At 37.8% G+C, this 22,856-nt stretch overlaps 1 protein-coding gene and 1 pseudogene across 1 annotated transcript in view; both read left to right on the top strand.

Annotated features, from left to right (window-relative positions):
• The window catches only part of PSMD1 (proteasome 26S subunit, non-ATPase 1), a 98,069-nt gene that overhangs the window by 52,295 nt on the left and 22,918 nt on the right, over positions 1–22,856 (top strand). Inside the window, exons 17-18 of the mRNA XM_077758085.1 lie at positions 13,080–13,194; positions 17,596–17,712. Of these exons, the coding sequence (XP_077614211.1) occupies positions 13,080–13,194; positions 17,596–17,712 (232 nt within the window). The remainder of the gene's footprint in view (positions 1–13,079; positions 13,195–17,595; positions 17,713–22,856) is intronic.
• LOC144227488 (U4 spliceosomal RNA) lies at positions 6,200–6,355 on the top strand (annotated as a pseudogene).

Here is a 22,856-nt window from a genome sequence, read left to right as displayed (position 1 = left end):
TCCCCCACCATTTCCGCCCTTCTTCTCCCCCTTGTTCCTCCGTCAAGTTCNTGATTGGAATTGCATTGAATGTGTAGAGTGCTTTAGGTAGTAATGGGAGTCGAATGTTTAACTGACTGAGCCATCCAGGCGCCTCTTTTTAATTTATTGAACAGATTCTATCTTTGACTTAAAAGGGCAGTCTGAAACTCAGATTGCCTAAAACTGAACTTCTGTTCTTTCCCTCCAAATCTGCTCTATGTATTGGTCTCTTTATCTTTAGCAAAGGTATTTGCATCCTTCCAGTCTCTTTATCTCACATTACTGCATGTTATCCATCAAGAAATCTTGTTGGGGCACTTGGAAGGCTCAGTTGGTTAAGCGTCTAACTCTGAATTTTGGCTCAAGTCATGATCTCCCAGTTGGTGAGTTTGCGCCCCACGTATGGCTGTGTGCTGGTGGCGCAGAGCCTGCTTGAGATTCTCTCTCTGCCTCTACTCCTCACCCCCCACCCCACTTTCAAAATAAAAAAATAAAATGTCTTGTTGATTCTGCCTTCAATATATATATACCAAAATCGTATACCAAATTCCCCCCCACATCTACGACTACCATCTCACCTAAGTCACCATCATATCTTGATTGGATTTCTAGGTAGCCTCTTCTTTCTTCTACATTTGCCCTCTATTCTCAGTAAAGCACCCAAAATGACCCTTTTTAAACAAGTGAAATTATATAATTCCTTTGTTCCCAAATCTCCACTGGCCCTTTGTTTCACTCACAGTAAAAGCCAAAGTCTTAATAAACCCCTGACCTGTAAAGTTCCTGTGAAGCTTTTATGATCTGGCCATAGTTTCAATTATCCTTCCCCTTCTTCACTACACTCAAACCATTGGCCTTTGCTGCTTCTCAAACATGCCTGGCATGGCTCCATCATAGGGACACTCATGAACTATTTCCTCTACCTAATCCACTCTTCCCCCACATAGCCACTTGGCTTGCTTCCTCACTGCTTAAATATCACTTTATCATGGACGCCTACCCTGACTGCTGTAATTAATACTGTTAAAACCCTCCTCTCCTGGCTCTTCCTTCCAATACCCCTTATCTTGANTTTTTTTTTTTTTTAGGGGGTGGGAAGGGGGGGGGGGGGGGAAGGGGCAGAGGGAGAGAGAGAATCCTCAGCAGGCTCCACACCTAGCAAGGTGCCTGGCATGGGGCTCAGTCTTACTACTTGAGCCGAATCAAGAGTCAGATGTTTAACTGACTGAGCTACCCAGTTGCCTGTCGCCTTTTTACTTACTTTATCTTTTTTCTTTTTTTAAGAGACAGAGGGTGTGGGTCAGGGAGCAGGGTAGAGGAAGGGAGGGAGAGAGAGAAGAGGTAGGGAAGAATCTTAAGCAGGCTCCATGCTCAGCGTGGAATCATGACCTGAGCTGAAATCAAGAGTCAGATGCTCAACTGACTGAGCCACTCAGGTGCCCCTCATTTATTTTTTATTGTAAATCTCTTACTAGAATATAGTATTTGTCTTTTTGTCCACTGATGTCTAAGTTTATCCTGCTTGGAGTTTGTTGAGTTCTAGCCTTTTATCAAAATTTGGAAAGTTTTGGCCATTATATCTTCAAATGTTTTTTCTGCCCCCTTCTCCCTTTAGGACTCCCATTATGTATATATATGTTGGTGTGTTTGATGGTGTCCCACAGATTCATTTTTTAAAATTCTTTTCTCTTTCTGCTCCTCAGATTAGACAATCTCAATCTACCTAACATCAGTTCTCAATTAATCTAACTTAATATTGTCAGTTTAACTACTTTGATTCATTTTTTTTTTAAATTTTTTAATGTTTTATTTATTTCTAGGAGAGAGAGAGAGACAGTGTGAGCAGGGGAGGGTCAGAGAGAGAGGGAGTCACAGACCGAAACAGGTTCCAGGCTCTGAGCTGGCAGTCAGCACAGAGCCCGACGCGGGGCTCGAACCCACGAACCGCAAGATCATGACCCAAGCGAAAGTCGGACGCTTAACCGACTAAGCCACCCAGGCGCCCCTTAACTACTTTGATTCTTTTCTTCTGCCTATCCAGTTCTGCTATTAAACCCCCTCTAGTAAATTTTTCATTTTACTTATATTTTTCAGTTCTAGAATTTCTGTTTGGTTTTGTGTGTGTGTGTGTGTGTGTGTGTGTGTGTGTGTGTGTGTGTGTGTGTCTGTGTGTCTGTGTGTATGTACAGAATTTCTACCTCTTTATTGATGTTCTTTATGTGATGAGACATTGTTCTTATGTTTCCTTTAATTATTTTCCTTTTTATTTTTATTTTTTATTTTTTTAGCTCTTTCAATATATTTCGGTTAGTATAAGTCTGATAACTGGGCTTACTCGGGGACTGATTCTGTTAATTTCTTTTTTTTTTCTTTATTTTTTTTAAGTTTATATATTTATTTTGAGAGAAACAAACGTGTGAATGGGGGAGAGAAACAGAGACAGTTTGAATAGGGGAGGGGCAGAGAGAGAGAGAGAGGGAGAGAGAATTCCAAGCAGCCTCCACATTATCAGCACAGAGCCTGATGTGGGGCTCAAACTCATGAAACCATGAGATCATAACCTGAGCCAAAACCAAGAGTCAGATGCTTCACCAACTGAGCCACCCAGGTGCCCCTATTAATTCCTTTTTTTCCTGTGAATTGGCTGTACTTTCTTACTTCTTTGCATAACTCTTAACTTTTTATTGAAAACTGGATATTTTTAACATTATACTGTGGCAGCAAAGGAAATCAGACTTTTTATTGCTGCTTGTTACAGATTGTTTGGCGACTTTTCTGAAGTAGCTTTATAAAGTCTATATTCTTATGAATGGGCCACCTAAGTCTCTGTTACGTTAGCCTAATGGTCAGCTAGTGTTTTTGATAGTTTCCTTCAGTACCTGAAGCCAAGAAAAGAAAAATAAAGGGAAAAGGAAAAAGACTCTCCCAGTCTTTGCAAATTGGCTATGTGCTAGGGTGCTCCTTCAACACTTAACCGGGTATTTACCACGCTGCCTTAGCCTTCGCTTCCTGTTTGGGCAGAGCCTCAAGTGAAAGTTTACAGTTCTCCAGTCTTTCCTGAGTATGCATGTGGTATTCTCAATTCCCCCAGTATACACGGGAGCTTTTAGAAGCCCTTATTAACCCCACGTATCTCCTTTCTCAGCCTTTTTCTTTCCAAGAAAAGGTCTGTTTATTTCCTGTCCTGACCATTAACCCCTTTTCTGACGGTTATAGCCAGTACTTTTGCCTTTAAGTGTTTTCAGCAAATGTCACAAGGGAAGTTGCTCCAGCCCTGGGAGTATTCTAAGTTTGGAGAAACAAAGGCAGACTATTGCACTGGTGCTTCAAGGAGCCACCAGACAGGTTGAAGCATAGTCACAATTCTGTGAGAATAGTCTTCCTTGCTCCCTCTCATTAGCAGCCTGTACCAGGATGCAGGCTGTGCTCTTCACTGACCCAACCAGTCTCTCCAGGAGTAGGGGTGGTAGGCAGGCAGTTGAAAATGTCATAGGTCTCACTTATAATGGTACTTCATTAAGCTGTCCCCTGGTTGTTGTAAGTTTTAACTAGATTGCAGACTTCTATAAAAGTTGATTCTGGCAATTTTTGCTTATGGCTGTATCTATTTTTGTCAAGAACAGAAGAATTAAGATTTTTTAAAATATCAGTGAAGCTCTGTAATACAACTTGATGTCATGAAATGACAGTGTCCTTTAATCAAAAGAATTCTTATATCTAGAATTATAGTTGATGATCATGAAAGACCCAAATATTTTATGTGAAGTTGCTCAGCTCTGCAAGTCGTCAGTAATCCCTGTTATCAGCTATTAGAAACAGACTTTTATTATCAGGACACTTATTTAAATATCAGAATTGAATTAAACTTTCTGAGAATTGAAGTACATTTTCACTTTTATAAAATCAAGCAAATACCGGGATGCCTGAGTGGCTCAGTCAGTTGAGCGTCCGACTTCAGCTCAGGTGATGATCTCACAGTTCATGGTGGGTTCGAGCCCCGTGTTGGGCTGTGTGCTGACAGCTCAGAGCCTGGAGCCTGCTTCCAATTCTGTGTGTCCTTCTCTCTCTTCCCCTCCCCTGCTCATGATCTGTCTCTCTCTGTCTCTCAAAAATAAATAAATGTTAAAAAAAATAAAATCAAAGAAATACCAGTAAAATCTTTAATAATCTACAAGTTGATAGCATTCCACTCATACTGTATGACTTTTCTTGGTTTGCGTATTTTAAGGGGTGATGTGAATGTACTAATAATATACTATAACTTTTTTAATATTACAGATTTCTCTAAATCCAGGAATGCTATTTGATATATTTTTTAAAGTAATCCCTCCTTTTTTAAAAGTTTAAGTAAACTTTTAAAAGTGATAGAGGGGCGGAGAGAGAGAGAAAGAATCACAAGCAGGGGCTTGAACTCACATACCATGAGATCATGACCTGAGCTGAAACCAAGAGTCAGACACTTAACCTACTGAGCCACCAGGCACCCCTGAAGTTTGATATTTTAAGAGCCATGTTTCTTATTATGGTAAAGTAGCAATTTGTATTTATAAAATTTTTCTAATGTTTATTTTTGAGAGAGAGAGCACACAAACAGGAGAGAGGCAGATAGAGGTGGAGATAGGATCTAAAGCAGGCTCCACACTGTTAGCAGAGAGCCTGATGTGGGGCTCAGACTTGTGAACCGTGAGATCATGACCTGAGCCAAAGTTGGACGCTTAACCGACTAAGCCACCCAGGTGCTCCAGCTCCATGGTTAAAAACAAATGCAGCTAACAAATTTATAATTGAGTAATATACTTTTAAATTTAACATATGAAAATATAAATGTGTGGAAAAAGCTGATGTGATACATTTTATGCTAATACAGTGGTTTCCAAATTATTGAATCCCTTGCTTTCTACCTCCCCCTCCCCAATAAGACAAAATCCACTATTTTCCTGTGACTTGATCACTTCTAGACATTTTTTCTAAATATGTTCATGGAGACATAGAGATGAGTTTTTATTGCTGATCAGGGATTAGTCATTTCAATACTTTATTTTATAAATGCCCATACGAGTCTATGGCAAGTATATCAAATGACAGGAATTATTTTGTGATGTTATCTGGGATATAATTGTTTAGAAAAGCTAAGATTTAAGTAGAATTAACTAAGAATTAAGTCAGAATTACCTAAAATAACTCAAAGCAAGCTTTATGGACTACTATTAGAGATTTGGTGTATTTTCTTTTAATCTCTCCCCATCTCTTGCTTTTCTTCACCTCTTTTTGTTTCCTTCTTATAGTTATTTGTTGAAGAAACAGGTCATTATTACTGTCAAGTTTCCACAGTATGGATTTTGCTAATTGCACCCTGCATCCCTGTATGTAAAATAATGTGGTTTTTGGTCTTCTCTGTTTCCTTTAATTTGATAATTGGATATCAGAGCTTGGTCACATTGATATTAAATTTCTCTCTGTCTCTCCCTAATCCTCTCTCCCTTCCTCCCTCCCCCCTCCCCGCCTTTGGAGGGACAGGGCTGGGAGTACACATAAGGTCTACTTGTTTCTCTTTTCATGATGTTAGTAACCATTGATAATTACCCAAAGTCCATTAATTCATTCCATGCCTCAAAGTGATGGTGATAATTATTTTACCATTTATTCATTTATTAACTGTTACCGTAAAATTTTTATATTTATATATACATTCTGTGTGTATTATATGTTTAGACAAAGATTAATGTGTAGAAATTTTGCTTTCAGTGAATATTTACATTCCAATCATTGCTTAGAAAGATTCTTTTGTCCTTTTAGAGCTACTTGCTAAAAATTAAAGTAAACAGAATATTCTGGCTTTATTTTACTCTTGAAGGGACTGAACGTCTAGGCTAATTTATTTAAAAATTTATCATTTCTTGTCTGAACACTTTAAGTGAAGAATGTGTCAGGATTGAAACTGTTATAGACTGAGAAGTTTGACAAGAATTTTTTATGTTCTTTGAGTTTATAGTTTCACAACCTATTTCAGTCTTTATGGTAATCAACTAGGTAAAGCTCTGCATTAAACTCCCAGTATTTGTGTTTGCTGGCAAAATTTTTCTGAACCTCACAAAACTATTAATATCCTATTCTAAGTATAATACTTTTTTAACAAGTGAGCATCATAAAATAAGTGAAGTTTTAAGATACATTTAGAAGCTTTGCGCAGAGGCAGTATCGTAGCTAGTGAGGTTTATCCAAGGCACGATTATTGCTAATTGAAAACTTTTCCCAATAAGATACATTTAGAATAAGCTCTTTTGTGTGAGACAGTTTTCCCTGGAATGTCCTACCCTGCCTGCAACTGAGGGACGAGTGGGTAAGTATTCTGTGCCATTAGCTCCTTAAAAACTTGGTGAGGAGATCTGGAGGACAAGACCCTGAATACAACAAGCTTTCTAGGTTTAATATCCAACTCACTTTATATTATTTTGCATGAATATTTGGGCATGAGTTACCTTCCCTTTTTTATAAATAAGAACCCAGACTACAGCTAAAGTAACCAAATTCCTGTTTCTGATCCAAAGACAATTTCTGGTAGGGGCGCCTGGGTGGCTTAGTTGGCTAAGTGCCAACTTCAGCTCAGGTTATGATCTCATGGTTCATGGGTTCGAGCCCCGCATCAGGTCTGTGCTGACAGCCAGCTCAGAGCCTGGAGTCCGTTTCCAATTCTGTGTCTCCCTCTCTCTCTGACCCTCCCCTGCTCGCTCGCTCACTCTCTCTCTCTCTCTCTCTCTCAGAAATAAATAAAACATTAAAAAAAAAAACTAAAAAAAAAAAAACAAAGACAATTTCTGGTAACGCGTTTACATGTCAGTCATTATAATATATACAGTATTCTATTCTATCACACATACCACCAGCTCTCCCCAGCATAAATAAGGTGGAACAAACACCATTTTATGGGTAATGCAGTTAAGGCTCAGAGATTTAGTGATTGCCACTCTGTTATTAAATGGCTATGCTAGAATTCGAATTCAGGTCTTTCTGATTCCAAACCCATGTTCTCACTACCACAGCAAAATGAAGGCAAGAGGAAAAGAAGGCAGAGAGATTATTTAAGGAGTCACTGTTATTTCCAGTGAGAGATTATTGAGGCCTGAAACAGGCAGTAGAAACAGAAACAAGGTTTAAGGGTTTCACGTGACTTGGTGGCAGGTAAGATGTGGGGAATGAGGGACTAGAATGATTAAAGAAAGATGTGAGTTTCCTGGGTGTGCAAATGAAATGTTATGGGAAGAGAAGCAGTTCAGGGGAGGGCTGCCCCTTATTCCTTTTTCTGTATGAAATTTTATTTGTTGATTGAGGTGTTCGTGGTATATTTGGTTGAAAATATTCAGTAGGCATTTCGAAACTGAGGGTACTAAGATTATTTAGTCTTGGTAGGGAATACGAGGGAGTTTAACAGGGTATATATTTTTTTTATTTTTTTAACTTTATTTAAATCCAAGTTAGTTATCATATCATATCATATTTCAGGAATAGAATTTAGTGATTCATCACTTAGATATAACACCCAGTGCTAGTCCTAATAAGGGCCCTCCTTAAATGCCTACCACTAATTTAACCCATACCCCCACCCAACACCCCTCCAGCAGCCCTGTTTTGTTCTATTTAAGAGTCTCTTATGGTTTGCCTCCCTACCTGTTTTCCTTATTTTTCCTTCCCTTCCCCTATGTTCATCTGTTTTGTTTCTTAAATTCCACATATGAGTGAAATCATATGATATTTATCTTTCTCTGACTTACTTAGCATAATACACTCTAGTTCCATCCACATTGTTGCAAATGGCAAGATTTCATTCTTTTGATCACTGAGTAATATTCTGTTGTGTGTATACATTTTCTTTATCCATTCGTAAGTTGATGAACATTTGGGCTCTTACCATAATTTGGCTATTGTTGGTAGTGCTACTATAAACATTGGGGTGCATGTGCCCCTTCAAATCAGCATTTTTAATCCTTTGGATAAATACTTAATAGTGCAATTATTGGATCATAGGATAGTTCTATTTTTAATTTTCTGAGGAGCCTCCATACTGTTTTCAGGGTGGCTGTACCAGTTTACATTCCCACCAGCAGTGCAAAAGTATTCCCCTTTCTCCGCCTCCTTGCCAGCATCTGTTGTTGCCTGAGTTGTTAATTTTAGCCATTCTGACAGGTGTGAGGTAATATCTCATTGTGGTTTTGATTTATATTTTCCTGATGATGAGTAATGTTGACCATCTTTTCATGTGTCTGTTAGCCATCTGGATGTCTTCTTTCGAAATGTCTGTTCATGTCTTTTGCCCATTTCTTTACTGGATTACTTGTTTCTTGGGTGTTGAATTTGGTAAGTTCTTTATAGATTTTGGATACTAACCCTTTATCCGATATGTCATTTGCAAATATCTTCTCCCATTCCATCAGTTGCCTTTTAGTTTTGCTGATTGTTTTCTTCACTGTGCAGAAGCTTTTTAATCTTGATGAGGTACCAATAGTTCATTTTTACTTTTGTTTCCCTTGCCTCCAGGGGACATATCTAGTAAGAAGTTGCTGTGGCTGAGCTCAAAGAGGTTGTTGCCTGTTTTCTCCTTTAGGATTTTGATGGTTTCTTGTCTTACATNTAGTGCTACTATAAACATTGGGGTGCATGTGCCCCTTCAAATCAGCATTTTTAATCCTTTGGATAAATACTTAATAGTGCAATTATTGGATCATAGGATAGTTCTATTTTTAATTTTCTGAGGAGCCTCCATACTGTTTTCAGGGTGGCTGTACCAGTTTACATTCCCACCAGCAGTGCAAAAGTATTCCCCTTTCTCCGCCTCCTTGCCAGCATCTGTTGTTGCCTGAGTTGTTAATTTTAGCCATTCTGACAGGTGTGAGGTAATATCTCATTGTGGTTTTGATTTATATTTTCCTGATGATGAGTAATGTTGACCATCTTTTCATGTGTCTGTTAGCCATCTGGATGTCTTCTTTCGAAATGTCTGTTCATGTCTTTTGCCCATTTCTTTACTGGATTACTTGTTTCTTGGGTGTTGAATTTGGTAAGTTCTTTATAGATTTTGGATACTAACCCTTTATCCGATATGTCATTTGCAAATATCTTCTCCCATTCCATCAGTTGCCTTTTAGTTTTGCTGATTGTTTTCTTCACTGTGCAGAAGCTTTTTAATCTTGATGAGGTACCAATAGTTCATTTTTACTTTTTTGTTTCCCTTGCCTCCAGGGGACATATCTAGTAAGAAGTTGCTGTGGCTGAGCTCAAAGAGGTTGTTGCCTGTTTTCTCCTTTAGGATTTTGATGGTTTCTTGTCTTACATTTAGGTCTTTAATCCATTTTGAGTTTTTTGTGTATGGTGTGTAAGTGGTTCAGGTTCATAATCTTCTACATGTTGCTGTCCAGTTTTCCCAATACCATTTGCTGAAGAGGTTTTTTCCATTGGATATTCTTTCCTGCTTTGTTGAAGATGAATTGACCATACATATGTGGGTCCATTTCTGGGTTCTCTATTCTATTTCATTGATCTACATGTCTGTTTTTGTGCCAGTACCATACTGTCTTGATAATTACAGCTTTGTAATGCAGCATAAAGTCCAGAATTGTGATGCCTTCAGCTTTGGTTTTCTTTTTCAATATTACTTTGGCTATTTGGGGTAACAGAGTGTGTATTTTTTTAAAAATTCTTTTTTAAAGTTTATTTTTTGAGAGAGAGTGGGGGGAGGACAAAGGGCGAAGGAGGACAGAAGATCTGAAACAGGTTCCACACTCACAGCAGAGAGCCCCCTGTGGGGCTTGAACTCCACCAACCGTAAGATCATGACTGGAGCTGAAGTCAGAAGCTTAATGGATTGAACCACCCAGGCGCCCCTCTATTCTTAATTCCTGTGTCATTATGTTAATCCTATGGCACTTACCTAGTGAGAATTATAAATTCAAAGTTCTGCCGAGGGACTACCCCAAGGGTTATGGCCTCAGCAGATTGCCACTGTGATAGACCCGCCTAGAATGGTGTTTTTGCCTATATTCTTATATTGCTATATTTTTCCTTCTCTAAGTGAAGAAAGATTAGAAAAAAGACACCATATTCTTTTTTTTTTTTAATTTTTTTAAAATGTTTTATTTATTTCTAGGAGAGAGAGAGAGAGAGACAGCGTGAGCAGGGGAGGGTCAGAGAGAGAAGGAGTCACAGACTGAAACAGGCTCCAGGCTCTGAGCTGGCAGTCAGCACAGGGCCCGACGCGGGGCTCGAACCCACGAACCGCGAGATCATGACCTAAGCGAAAGTCGGACGCTTAACTGACTAAGCCACCCAGGCGCCCCAGACACCATATTCTTTAAAACATTTATTAGTATGATTTGAGGTTGCACAAAATATTCAGTAAAGAAACAGTAGTTAATAGCCAGTATGTTGAAAGAAAGGAGTTCATATATGCGTGTATGGTCAGATGATATAGGAGTGACTTACGCATATGCCCTTGCACAGTTCCTACTCTGTGGAAAGTTTGTGTCTATTAGTAAAGTTTGCAGGTTGACCGTTAGCTACAAGCCAAGAAACTGTACTCAAACAACAAATTAGAATTAGGTGCTGGAACACCTGGGAGTTCAGATGGTTAAGTGTCCAACTGGCTCAGGTCATGGTCTCATGACCCTGCATGGGCCGCTGCACTGACAGTGCAGAGCCTGCTTGAGACCTTCCCTTTTCCCCTCCTCTCTCTCTGCCCCTCCCCCAAAATAAATAAACTTAAAAAAAAAAAAAAGAATGAAGTACTTATTTCAGTTGGTGTTTCATTTTTTAAATTAGGCCTTACCTAGCCCTCTATGTGGTCTCCCTACTGAGAACTTGTAGCACAATAAAATTTAGACACTTCATTAGCCCTTAATTAACTTTCCCTTTTTTTCAATTATGCAGCTAAGGGGGCAAGGGAACAGGGGAGGGCTTGATTCCCACCCTCTCTCAAAGGCTAATTAACCATTAGGACTTGAACCTAGTAAAAAATACTTACTGTTTAAGTTTCTAACTATAAATTTAGCTTTGTGTTTTACTAAATAATAATAATAATTTTGTCTTTAGTATCTAGCGCTGTGCGAATAATTTATGGAAAATAAAATAAATAGAAAACACAGTCTCAGCCTTGGGATATGTGCAGTGTTGAGTTGGTTTTATTTGTAATTAATTTGGTGACAAAATGGTTGAGTTTGTCAAAGAATTATATTTCATTTTTTAATGTTTATTTATTTTTGAAAGACAGAGAGAGACAGAGTGCAAATGGGGGAGGAGCAAAGGAGAGAGGGAGACACAGAATCAGAAGCAGGGTCCAGACTATGAGCTGTCAGCACAGAGCCTGACGCAGGGCTTGAGCTCCTGGAACACGAGATCATGAACTGAGCCAAAGTCGGCACTTAACTCACTGAGCCACCCAGGCACCCCTATCCGAGAATTTTGGTATCAAGTTATGGACAGAGCTTCAAGTTCTTAGCCTAATAGGAATGAAAAATAAAAGTTAAATAAAAATCAACTACAAGTTGTAGAATGACTCTCCAACAACCTGTTGGTGTAATATCACTTTAAATCTCATAGGAATAGTTCTCATTAAAGAATGTTCTGTAATAATGAACATCGATTGAAAACCTTTGGTGTTTGGTTCATTAAAAGCTATGGAATTGTAAAGTGGGACAGACATTATAGAACTTCTAGTCCCATTCTTCTTTTTTCATACATAGAAAGGGACAGAATCCATTGAACCTTGTCTAAATTAGCCCAGCTACTTAGAGACAAAACAGGAACTGGAACATGGCTTTATGACTTCATGGCTTCCTCTTACGTAACGTATTGTTATTTATGTCACTATGCATTAACTGAAGGTATATATGTTATTACCATATTTTTAGTTATTTGCTCATTTTGTTTTTTATATTACTCTTGGAAAAAGTTATCTCTAATTACAAAAAAAGAAAGTGACTTGCCTAATGTCACATACTAAGAAATTCCCAAAATTAGGACTAGAATCCAGATCTTCTGTTTCCTAGTACATTGCATCTTTCGTGTACCAAACTTTTCCTCGATATTGTTGCCATTAGTATTATTTATGAATTATTCCAACTAGGAAGCTTAGTCAAACTGAGAACATTTTCAAGAAAGAATGATGGACTCAGTTGTAGGCAGGAAATAACCCAACCTTCTCTTGTAGCAAAATTCCACTTTTCTGAACAGTTTTCATAAATTTGCCTCTATTTCATTTGAAATTTGAATTTACCACTTACTAAAGTTTGAGGCTAGAGGATAGTTCAAACGCAGAGTTAAAGACTTGAATTGGTCTGTAAGTAATTACTGTTTCATTCACAGCAAGATAGTCGTTTAAAAAATCTTTATTAAATGTAGTATATGGTAGTGTTTTTTAAGCTATTACTGAATATAATATATCCAAGAATATATACATAATTAGTCTACAGCTTCATGAATTTTCACAACTGAACAAGTGTGTAACCCACACCCAGTTCAAGATCGTTATCACCTCCCATACCTCCCCCTTAAACTCACTTCTAGTTACTGCCCCCTAAAGAGTAACCACTATAACAGGATAGTCTTTTAAAGATGAGGTCAGGTACTTCATTAGTCAGGGTTGTCCTGTTTTTTTGTCTTAGCTGAAGTATGAAGAGGGTGAGAAGAGAATAATTTCTGTTCTTACCAACCCAAAAATAATGGAAAACAATTTTTTTATATTCAGTCAATCATTGTGTGCCTCCCACATCCCCATGGTTATTACTCACAATGGAGGAGGCATGAGAGAATGACTGTAATGCTTTAAGGCAGAGCTGTGATTGAGGAATCACTGATACATTCTGCTTTCTTTGTGTATATTCTCTGAATATCGAAAAAAGATTTTTAATATCAATAATTAGAATTTCATGGGCAATTTTTAATTCTCCAGCTTCTGTGTGAAATATAATTGTTGTTTCCCATAAGTTTAAAAAAAATGGTTAAAATTCTTCCATCTTGATTTAAAATATTTTACCTATACCACTGTCTTCACTTTCTCTGTTTCTCATCAGGACCCCGGAACAGTGCCCCAGCGTGGTTTCGTTGTTGTCAGAGAGTTACAATCCTCATGTGCGTTATGGAGCTGCTATGGCCCTAGGCATCTGCTGTGCTGGCACCGGAAACAAGGTAAAGTCCAAAGCCAGTGGGGTCAGTTCTTTGCTGGCACCAGACTGTTTTCCCTCACAGGAAAGTTGATGTAGCCACTGCAAAAATACAAGTGTGGGGTGATCTCTAAGAGTTACCTTGCCTCACAAAGCTTACCAGAACTTCCTTCCTCACTTTACTATGCTGATTGCTCAAAGCCAGTTATGAACAAACCAGGGGAGCCTACCTGGCTCAGTTGGAAGAGTGTGTGACTCTTGATCTCAGGGTCATGAGTTTGAACCCCACACTGGGTATAGAGAGTACTTTTTTTTTCCTTAATTTTTTGAGAGAGAGCGCAAGGAGGAGAGGAGCAGAGAGAGGAGACACAGAATCCAAAGCAGATGCCAGGCTCTGAACTGTCAGCACAGAGCCCGATGCGGGGCTTGAACTCACAAACCACGAGATCATGACCTGAGCCAGAGTTGGACACTTAACCTGACTAATCCACCCAGGTGCCCCAGAGATTATTTAAATTAAAAACACAAAAATTAAGGAAGAACAAACCAGCGCATTACATGGGTGGCTATAATGGAGACAACGCTGTTGAATTTCTCTTTGAAAGCATTTCTTTTTAAAAAAGAAAAAGATATAATACCCTTTTTCTTTAAAGAATTTAATTTACATGTTTAATTTTCATGCAGTGTGGAAATCAAAATTCTCATGAGACCACCAAAATCAACCCACTTTGATTCTTGTTTTGCTTTGTTTTAAGCAAATCATTTAACTGCTATTTGCCTGATCTCTCCTTACAAACATAATAGATAACTTGATATTTGTTAAGTCCTCAAAAGTGACAAAATAAAGAGTTGGGTTAGATAAGTAGATGATTGGAAAATATAGTTCATCATGAGATTCATAAAGAAATGCACTATTGCTTAAACAAGTATTCTTGATTTACAGCAGTGATCTAATCATAACATTTTTGCCTTTCATAGCACAGGCGCGCACACCTTGATCCCTGCCTCAAGCTGAACTTTTTTTCCTTTTTTTTTTTTTGAGAGAGAAGCAGGGTGCAAGTGAGCGAGGGTCAGAGAGATGAGGGGAGAGAGAGGAAGAAAGAAAAGCGGGGCTCCCCTGAAGTGGAGCTCAAGCTCACTCGATGTGGGACTCAAACTCAAATTGTGAGATTTTGACCTGAGCCAAAGTCAGATGCTTAAGGACTGAGCCGCTCAGGTGCCCCAAACTTTTTTCTTTTAATGGAGTGCATGAGAGAGAGAGCACGAATATAATGAGAATGAAAACATCTAGAACAAGAACATAATTAAGGTATGTTTCTGGTATCTTTACATCAGGGAGAAAGAAATACTTTTTTTGAATGTTTATTCATTTTTGAGAAAGAGCATGCGCAGAGAGGGGCAGAGAGAGAGAGAGAGAGAGAGAGAGGGAGACAGAGGATCCGAAGCAAGTTCTGTGCTGACAGCAGCAAGCCCCATGCGGGACTTGAACTCACGAACCATGAGATCGTGACCTGAGCTAGTCATACACTTAACTGAGCCACCCTGGTGCCCCAGAAGGAATCACTTTTTTATCCTCTGTTGTCCAAAGTAGATAAAATAAAACATAGATAGGTATTTATTGATTGATCCAGGAATTAAATTTTAATTTGCTTGACACTTTCTCAAAGGGTGTTAGTATTGGATACAAATAACTTTTCCTAGTCCTATAAAACGTTACTGAAGCTAGGAATTAAAATGGGCATTTTCATTACATGGACAAGAATTACCTAAATATTTATGGAGAACCATTCCCTTCCAGCATTCCTCATTCATCTCCTTACCACCACCCAACATATTTTTATACCTATTTATTTATTGTCTGTCTCCTCTCCACTGAAATGTAAGGCACCTGAGAACAGAATGTTCACTGCTAGAATCTAAAGTCAAGACCTGGCACACAATAGGTTTCATTAAATATTTGTCAAACCAGTAATGGGGGTGGGGTTGGGCCTGGGTGCCTCAGTTGGTTAATAGTCCAACTACAGCTGAGGACATGATCTCACGATTTGTGAGTTACAGCCCCATGTCGGGTTCTGTGCTCAGAGCCTAGAGCCTGCTTCTGATTAATTTAAAAAAATTAATGATGGGGTAGAGATCATTTAAGGATATGATGGTGAACAAGTTGGACATAGTCTCTGTCACAGAGATTTGTTTTTACAATGTTTCCATTTCTTCTGGGAGAGAATTTCTTACATGAGAATGTATCATCAGTTTTATTAGAAATATCATCGGGTAGGGGCATCTGGGTGGCTCAGTTGGTTGAACATCCAACTCTTGATTTCAGCTCAGGTCACGATCCCAGGGTCATGGGATCAAGTCCCACGTTGGGCTACACACCGAGTGTGGCACCTGCTTAAGATTCTCTCTCCCTCTGCCCCTCTCCCCTGCTCATACGTGCTGTCTTTCTCTCTCAAAAGAACATTTTTTTTAATAAAATAGAAATATCATTGAGTATATAAAATACAGCTTATAGAAATTTGCCTTCATTTTTTTTTTAGGAAACACATCTTAAACATAGCAAAAATATACTTCGATGTTTTTCAAAGTATTTTCTCCCACAAGTCTTCAGTAGACATTTATAGGAAGCCTCATAAGTTAAATATTTTAAATTAGATTCTTTTCTTTCCAGATTATTCTAACCTTAATATGATATCTGGGAGCAAATGTTCTTTGACACACAGCATCTGAACAAGTGAATTCAATGAAAAATTTTTATTACTCCTACTAAGCAAGTCTGCTTTGTTTCTAGATAGTTTGTGTGCTCTACTATCAATACCTATCTGACCAAGGTTTGGTGCTTTATTTTTGTTTCTTAAGAACCTGAAATATGTATTTATTCTAAAATACCTATCTCTGAGGTTATATCACATAGCCCAAAGACCAAGTTAATGTCTTTTAACTTACAAGTTGGAAATTTGATTATATTTGGATCATGACTATCTCAGAAACAGTTGCCAGTATTATGAGTAACATTTGAAAAACTTAACCTCTCTGCACAATGTCACAACATATTTCAGTGAAATAGGGAGAAAGAATATACTTACCTGGTGTGTATAGTATCTGTTAACAACACTGATTTTAAAAACTAAATAAGTAAATACACATGTAAAGAAAACTGAAATTGTTTTCCCAAAAAAAGGATTCAACTTTTTCTTTCCTTGGCCTTGAAACAAAGGATATTTACGAAATGGTATATTATATTAAGAAAGAAGTTTGATTATCTTGTAAACCCATTTTTCTGTTCCTCTAGATTTATACCTATAGGACCTTAGAAGGAATATTGTAAAGTGGCAGTTAACTAAGATCCCGCAGGGTGTTAATAGAAGTTATGAGGGGCGAGGGGCGCCTGGGTGGCTTAGTCGGTTAAGCATCCGACTTTCGCTTAGGNAGACAGTAAACTATTAGTAAAAAAGATAAAAATTAAAAATTAAAATCCTTTTTGGAGCTTTTGCTAGGATATGTACATTCGTAGAGCATTTGATAAGCTATATATATTTTTTGAATCTGCAAGAGGGGTGATAATATATAGTGTGTTTTTTTTTAATGTTTATTTATTTCTAGGAGAGAGAGAGAGAGAGACAGCGTGAGCAGGGGAGGGTCAGAGAGAGAGGGAGTCACAGACTGAAACAGGCTCCAGGCTCCGAGCTGGCAGTCAGCACAGAGCCCGACACGGGGCTCGAGCCCACGAACCACGGGATCATGACCTAAGCGAAAGCCGGACGCCCAACCGACTAAGCCACCCAGGCGCCCCAAGAGGGGTGATAATATAGTACACAGGAACTCCCAAACTTATTTCACCGCGGAATCCTTTTTTCGTAGGACTGATTATTCTGAAGAATATAATATTAGGGAAATCCTGGTAAATATCACTATAATTTTTAGGTAGGTCTTATAAAATTATCAAAAACATTACCTTACCCTAGTATTTGAAAGAAGTTGGTTACTTATTCCAGGTTTTCAGGTCAGACTGGCCTGAGTTCTCTACTTCTATGACTTTAGGCAAATTTTGTAACCTTTCTTACTCTGTTTCTTTATAATGATTGGTTTATGTTGTATTTTGTTTGTTTGGGGATTAATAGAACTATATAGGATAACACATATAAAATACTGCTTTGCTTGGAAAATAATAGGTGTTTATCAAACTTTAATCTTGCTTCCTGTTACTTTGTTTTTGACTTCTTTTACTTTACAATAGGAGCATTTGTGTTCTTTAAGCTTCCCTTTCACTTACATTCAATTATATTGAAATTTAACGCATACTCAGTTGCAGGTAGTCTTTAATGAACTTATTACAATGTTAGATGAAAATACTGATTTAGAATGACAGTAACTAACTTGAAAATTCAGCAATACTAGCTTTATTTAAAGTTTTTTTTAATGCTTTCAGGAAGCAATTAATTTGCTAGAACCGATGACAAATGACCCTGTGAACTATGTGAGGCAAGGAGCTCTGATAGCTTCAGCTCTCATCATGATCCAGCAGACGGAAATCACTTGTCCAAAGGTGAGCAAACAGAAAAACTCTGTATGTAGAAGAGAGCTGGTACAGACTTTTCTTTAGTAACTTATCTTCTTTTAAGAATATGTTTAACTCAAATACAGTGAACACTGAACTCACAGGAAGTAAAAAAATATGAGAATGGGGAAACTTTAAATATGCAATATTCCTTAAATGCCTTTTTTACAAATATGTAGTCAGTTTGTGAATTCAGCGGTATAGCCATACTTGAAAATTAGAACTTACAGATTGATGAAATCATTAAAATGAACTTTAATTTTTGCCTCCTGCTGTCCTTTTAAAATGTATTTAGTAGGATAATTTGTTCCTCTGATACAGGATACAAACTCAGGGGGTCCATGACTTTTTGATCCATTTTTCTACGGTAATAAAAAGCCTTAACATTCACTTTCTGTGGAATATACAGTCTCACTTTAGAAAACGAGTACATCCAGAGGCACCTGGATGGCATAGTCAGTTAAGCATCTGACTCTTGATTTTGTCTCAGATCATGATCTCATAGTTTGTGAGATCAAGCCCCACGTTGGGCTCTGTGCTGACAGCGCAGAGCCTCCTTGGGATTCTGTCTCTCCCTCTCTCTGCCCCTCCCCTGCTCACTGTCTCTCTGTCTCTCAAAATAAATAAACTTTAAAAAAAAAAAAAAAGGTAAAGAAAAGAAAATGAATACATCCAGACTCTCTAAGAATGTTACTGTCCTCCTGGGTGATCTTTTGGGCAGAATTATTTCACATAGCTCCAGGACAACCTTTTTTCCCTCTTGACCCCTTTTGTTCACATAGATAGTCCTATATATTTTGCCCTTGTAGCTGGAAGTATGGCTCGTGGTACAATTTCACCTGCCCCCTCCTTTTCCCTTCTGTCTGTTGTCTTCTCCCTGCTCTTCTTCCTTCTCTCTCCCTGCTAGAGCCTCAGTCAATAGCTCATGCCTCCTATTTTTCATGTCAGATGTCAATGCACAGTGACCACTCTTCATTTTAGCTCTCTAAGTGGTCCCTCTGAAGCCCGTCTTTAGGCTTGGAGTAAGGGGGAAAGACCCACAGAAATCCCCTTCACATATCCTGCAGTCCAGTTCTCATATAAACCCTGTGGATGACTCCCCTCACAGAGATGTCTCTTTTAAAATTTACTTGCAACAATCCCGTAGACATCATGTTAGAGTATAATACCTAATGCAAATTGGCAACTCAGCTAAAACTTCTCATTTTGTTCAGAAACAAAATATGTAGATCTTATTCACGTGTACTTAAAATTATATCATGTTTGCTATTTAATTGTGTACAGCTTATGCAATAATTTCAGATCTTTTCATTCTTAACTTGAAATTAAGGCATTTAATAGTTTTGTATTGATTTTGCTTCTGTTTGAGAAACAGTCAAAAAAGTGACAACTGGAAAAACCACTGGCGTACTCTCTTCTGCCTTATCTGACAAATGTAGAACAAATCCTCATTTTCAGCAAAGTAGATTGATGGGGAGGGTAGAGAAGAGAAGAATTTCCAAAACTCACTGATAATTCATTCTCATTTTATGAAACTTTGTTTAATAGATTTCCATTTCTAAGCATTTGCTGTCAATTTTTATTTCATTTATCCAGTGCTGCCCGCGTGCTCTCTCTCTCTCTCTCAGAATAATTTGTAAGATGTCCAAAAATTATATTATTGCAAAAATAGAATCCACCTTCTCATTCTGTTTTAATAATATATTCATATATTATATCTTTTAGAACATAAACATCTTGGGGCACCTGTGTGGCTCAGTCGGTTAAGCATCCGACTTCAGCTCCGATCATGATCTTGCGGTCTGTGGGTTCAAGCCCCGAGTCGGGCTCTGTGCTGACAGCTCAGAGCCTGGAGCCTGTTTCAGATTCTGTGTCTCCTTCTCTCTCTGCCCCTCCCCAGCTCATGCTCTGTCTCTTTCTGTCTCAAAAATAAATAAACGTTAAAAAGAAAGAAGAAGAACATAAACATCTTTTCAGAGAATCTGCATTTCTTTTTGGTTTTTGTTTTTAAATATAGCAGTTATAATATGAATAGCTTTTGCGGCTTTTATTTCTGTTTTTGATCTTCTGAGCTTTATCAGCCAGAAGTTATCCAATTGAGTAATGTCATTAAAGAAGGAAGTTTAGAGCATGGAATGCACCTCCCCTAACAGTAATATATAGATATTTATTCACTTTGACCTTGCATGTTGCTTTCATGTTATCTGTATTGTGAACAGGACAAATGTTTTACTGTCTTTCCATCCTCTGCTATAGGATTTTGTTGACTTTTCAATTGTAAACTCTGCACCAACAATGACAGAGTCCTTTGCAATGGGATGGGGTAGGATATAGGCTCTGTGGTTTGAAAAAGCATTCAACTATTTATTCTAATAAATAAAACTTTCTCACATTTAGAAAAAGTGAACAAATAACAGAATTTAATTAGTATTTTTTAATCATTCCATAAAATCCTGTTGAACCAAGTAAATACATGGGGCACACTTCCATCTTCAGATTGTATCAGAATCCTGAGTATTGATTAAGAATGTTGACATGCAGTTATAGCTGGTAGCGTTTGCCATTAATGTAAACTCCACGGGGAAAGTTAAATGTATACCCTGCCAACTATGTATGTACATAAGCAAAGCTGTGTATGACAGTATAAAGTTCCAGCTTTCAGGAAACATCGTTTATTAGAGGGAAACTGTTACTTAGCTCATGACTTCTTAAAATTTAAGTTCTATTTCATTGTTTCCTGCTATTAAGCATGCAGTAAAGACTTTTGTGGACTGTCCTTTATATCATTTCTCTTGTATCTGATAATTGCTAACAAGACAACTTGAGATTCTTTTGGAGTGGTATGTGACATTTTGCTGAACAGAACAAGCTGCTAACAAGCTTGAAGAGAAGTTCTCAAGACTATGAGTCGCAGTCACAAGATTGAAAACTGTGCATGAAATAAAATGGAAGTAAAATAGAGATCAAGTGCTAATTTCATCAGACTATAACCGCTCCTCAAAGGAATCCAAAAGGGACATTTCTGATAGTTTGTGAAATGCACAATGGGTCGTTCCAAAGGAAATATTTTATGTAATCATGATATGCATCACATCCTTTTACAGAATGCGGTCTTAATGCTTAGTTCCATACACTGTGCTTTCAGTTTAAGTAATTCCAGTGCATCTTTGCTTTTCTTCTGCCAGCTTTTTACTCACTCACTCTCACCAACATAGACCCAGGAACATGCATACACCCCTGGGTGATTACAAACCCAATTTCGAAAGCCCTTACACCAGATTCAGAACTATTTAACTAGAATAATGTGCTTTTATAGGTTCTTGGAACTGTTTTCTCTCAGGAACCCAACTCTTTATGGAGGATCTATCTTTTATTTTCCTTATTAAATGAAATCTATCTTTAGCATTTTTGAACATGTACATAATTATCATACATAGATAAAAATATTACAGTATAGGAATAAAACTTCTGATGCTCCTCTTGGCCTGATATCCCCTGGCCTGAGGTTACCTGCTGTAGGGAAGCTTCTCCCACCACTGACAAGTACTCTTCTGGCAGTAGGATCATGTTTGACCACGCTTGATCAGGTTTTGTGAGGTATCATGGTAACCTAGAAGTATTTCTATGGAGAAATTTTGAACTTCTATAGGAAGAAATTAAGAATGAAATTTTGTATTATACGGTGATAGTTTACAGCATAACACATTTATAAATAATAATATATATTACCATACTATCACCTTAGGTAGGAACTTGGACTCTAGTGTCATTGGTAACATAAAGAAAGGGTTGCAAGTAACTACCATAAAAAATAATACTCATAAAATTACGAAAGGAGCTAAAATCATCGTTTGCATATTGATAATGGAGAAATCATGATAGCATTGACAGTATCTTGAAAGGAGAATAAAGATTATTTTTGTTTTAAGCATGTAGAATTTGAGATGAAAGTCAGCTGGAAATAAGATGAGAGCATAGGAAAAAAAGTGAAGATAGAGATTTGGGACTAGCCACAAAGAAATTATACAAGCTCATGGCCCTTTGTCTGCAATTCCCAAATCCAGAAAGCTCTAAAAATTGAAAAGAAGTTTGTTTATTTTTAAGGACTCAATTTGGGGGCATGTGGGTGGCTCAGTGAGTTAAGCATCCAACTCTTGATTTTGACTCAGCTCATGGTCTCACAGTGGTGGGGTCCAGCCTTGCATCGGGTTTCCCAGTGAGCATGGAGCCTAAGTGCTTGGGATTCTGTCCCTACCTCTCTCTCTTTCTCTCTCTCTCTGCCCCTCCCTCTTCCCCACTCACGCACTATTTTGTTCTCTCAAAAACATAAAAATTTAAAAAATTTTTAAGGAACCATTGGCTGCAAAACTTGACCTAATATGAACTCATCTATTGCCTTTATCCAATGTAGTGTTAATATTCAGTCATTTGGCTGCTTTTAAAATATTAATTTGTTTGATTATAGGTTATTGCCCCCATGCTCCATTGAGAGTATTACATAATGTATGGTATATATACCATGCTATTTTTCTGAAGTCCAAAATTCATCTGGCCTCAAGGATTTCATGGAAGGAGTTATAGACCTGTAGTTTAACTCATAAAAGTAGACAAAAATCTCATAGAAAGAGGAAAGAAAAACAACTTTAAAACTTATCCCCAATGTGCTGCTTTATTTCTGTATCCAGGAAAATAGAAGAAAATTGAGAGGAAACATTCCCAGGTGATAAGTACCAACAGAAATGACCCCAAAGAACTTTATTACCTTCTCATTTTTTTTCTGAGAGTGATTTTTTCCCCCATCAGTGTAAGATAGAGTTAAAAATATGATGAATATTAAAAATGCATGAATTTGGAAAAGGTAGATTTTTAGATAATCATGTACAGTGGAAAGCATGGATCACAAAATTGCCTAGAATTTAATTTTTTCTGTGAGACTATCATAAGATAAAATGGGAAATAAGTATGATTTTCTCCTGCAAATTCTACTTTATATGGGGGTGCCATACTATACATAACAGTGAAATTAAATCAGGAAATCATGATCCTAGCCATCATTGCAGTTAGTTTTTTGTGATTACAAGCAAACCAGGCATTTCACCTGTCTTCAGTTTCACATCTGTAAATAGAGGGAG

Source organism: Crocuta crocuta, unplaced genomic scaffold (genome assembly GCF_008692635.1).
Source record: "Crocuta crocuta isolate KB4526 unplaced genomic scaffold, BGI_CrCroc_1.0 scaffold290, whole genome shotgun sequence".
NCBI classification, from domain to species: Eukaryota; Metazoa; Chordata; class Mammalia; order Carnivora; family Hyaenidae; genus Crocuta; species Crocuta crocuta.
The sequence above is the reverse complement of the archived record's forward strand: the minus strand, read 5'-3'. Positions and strand labels throughout refer to the sequence as shown.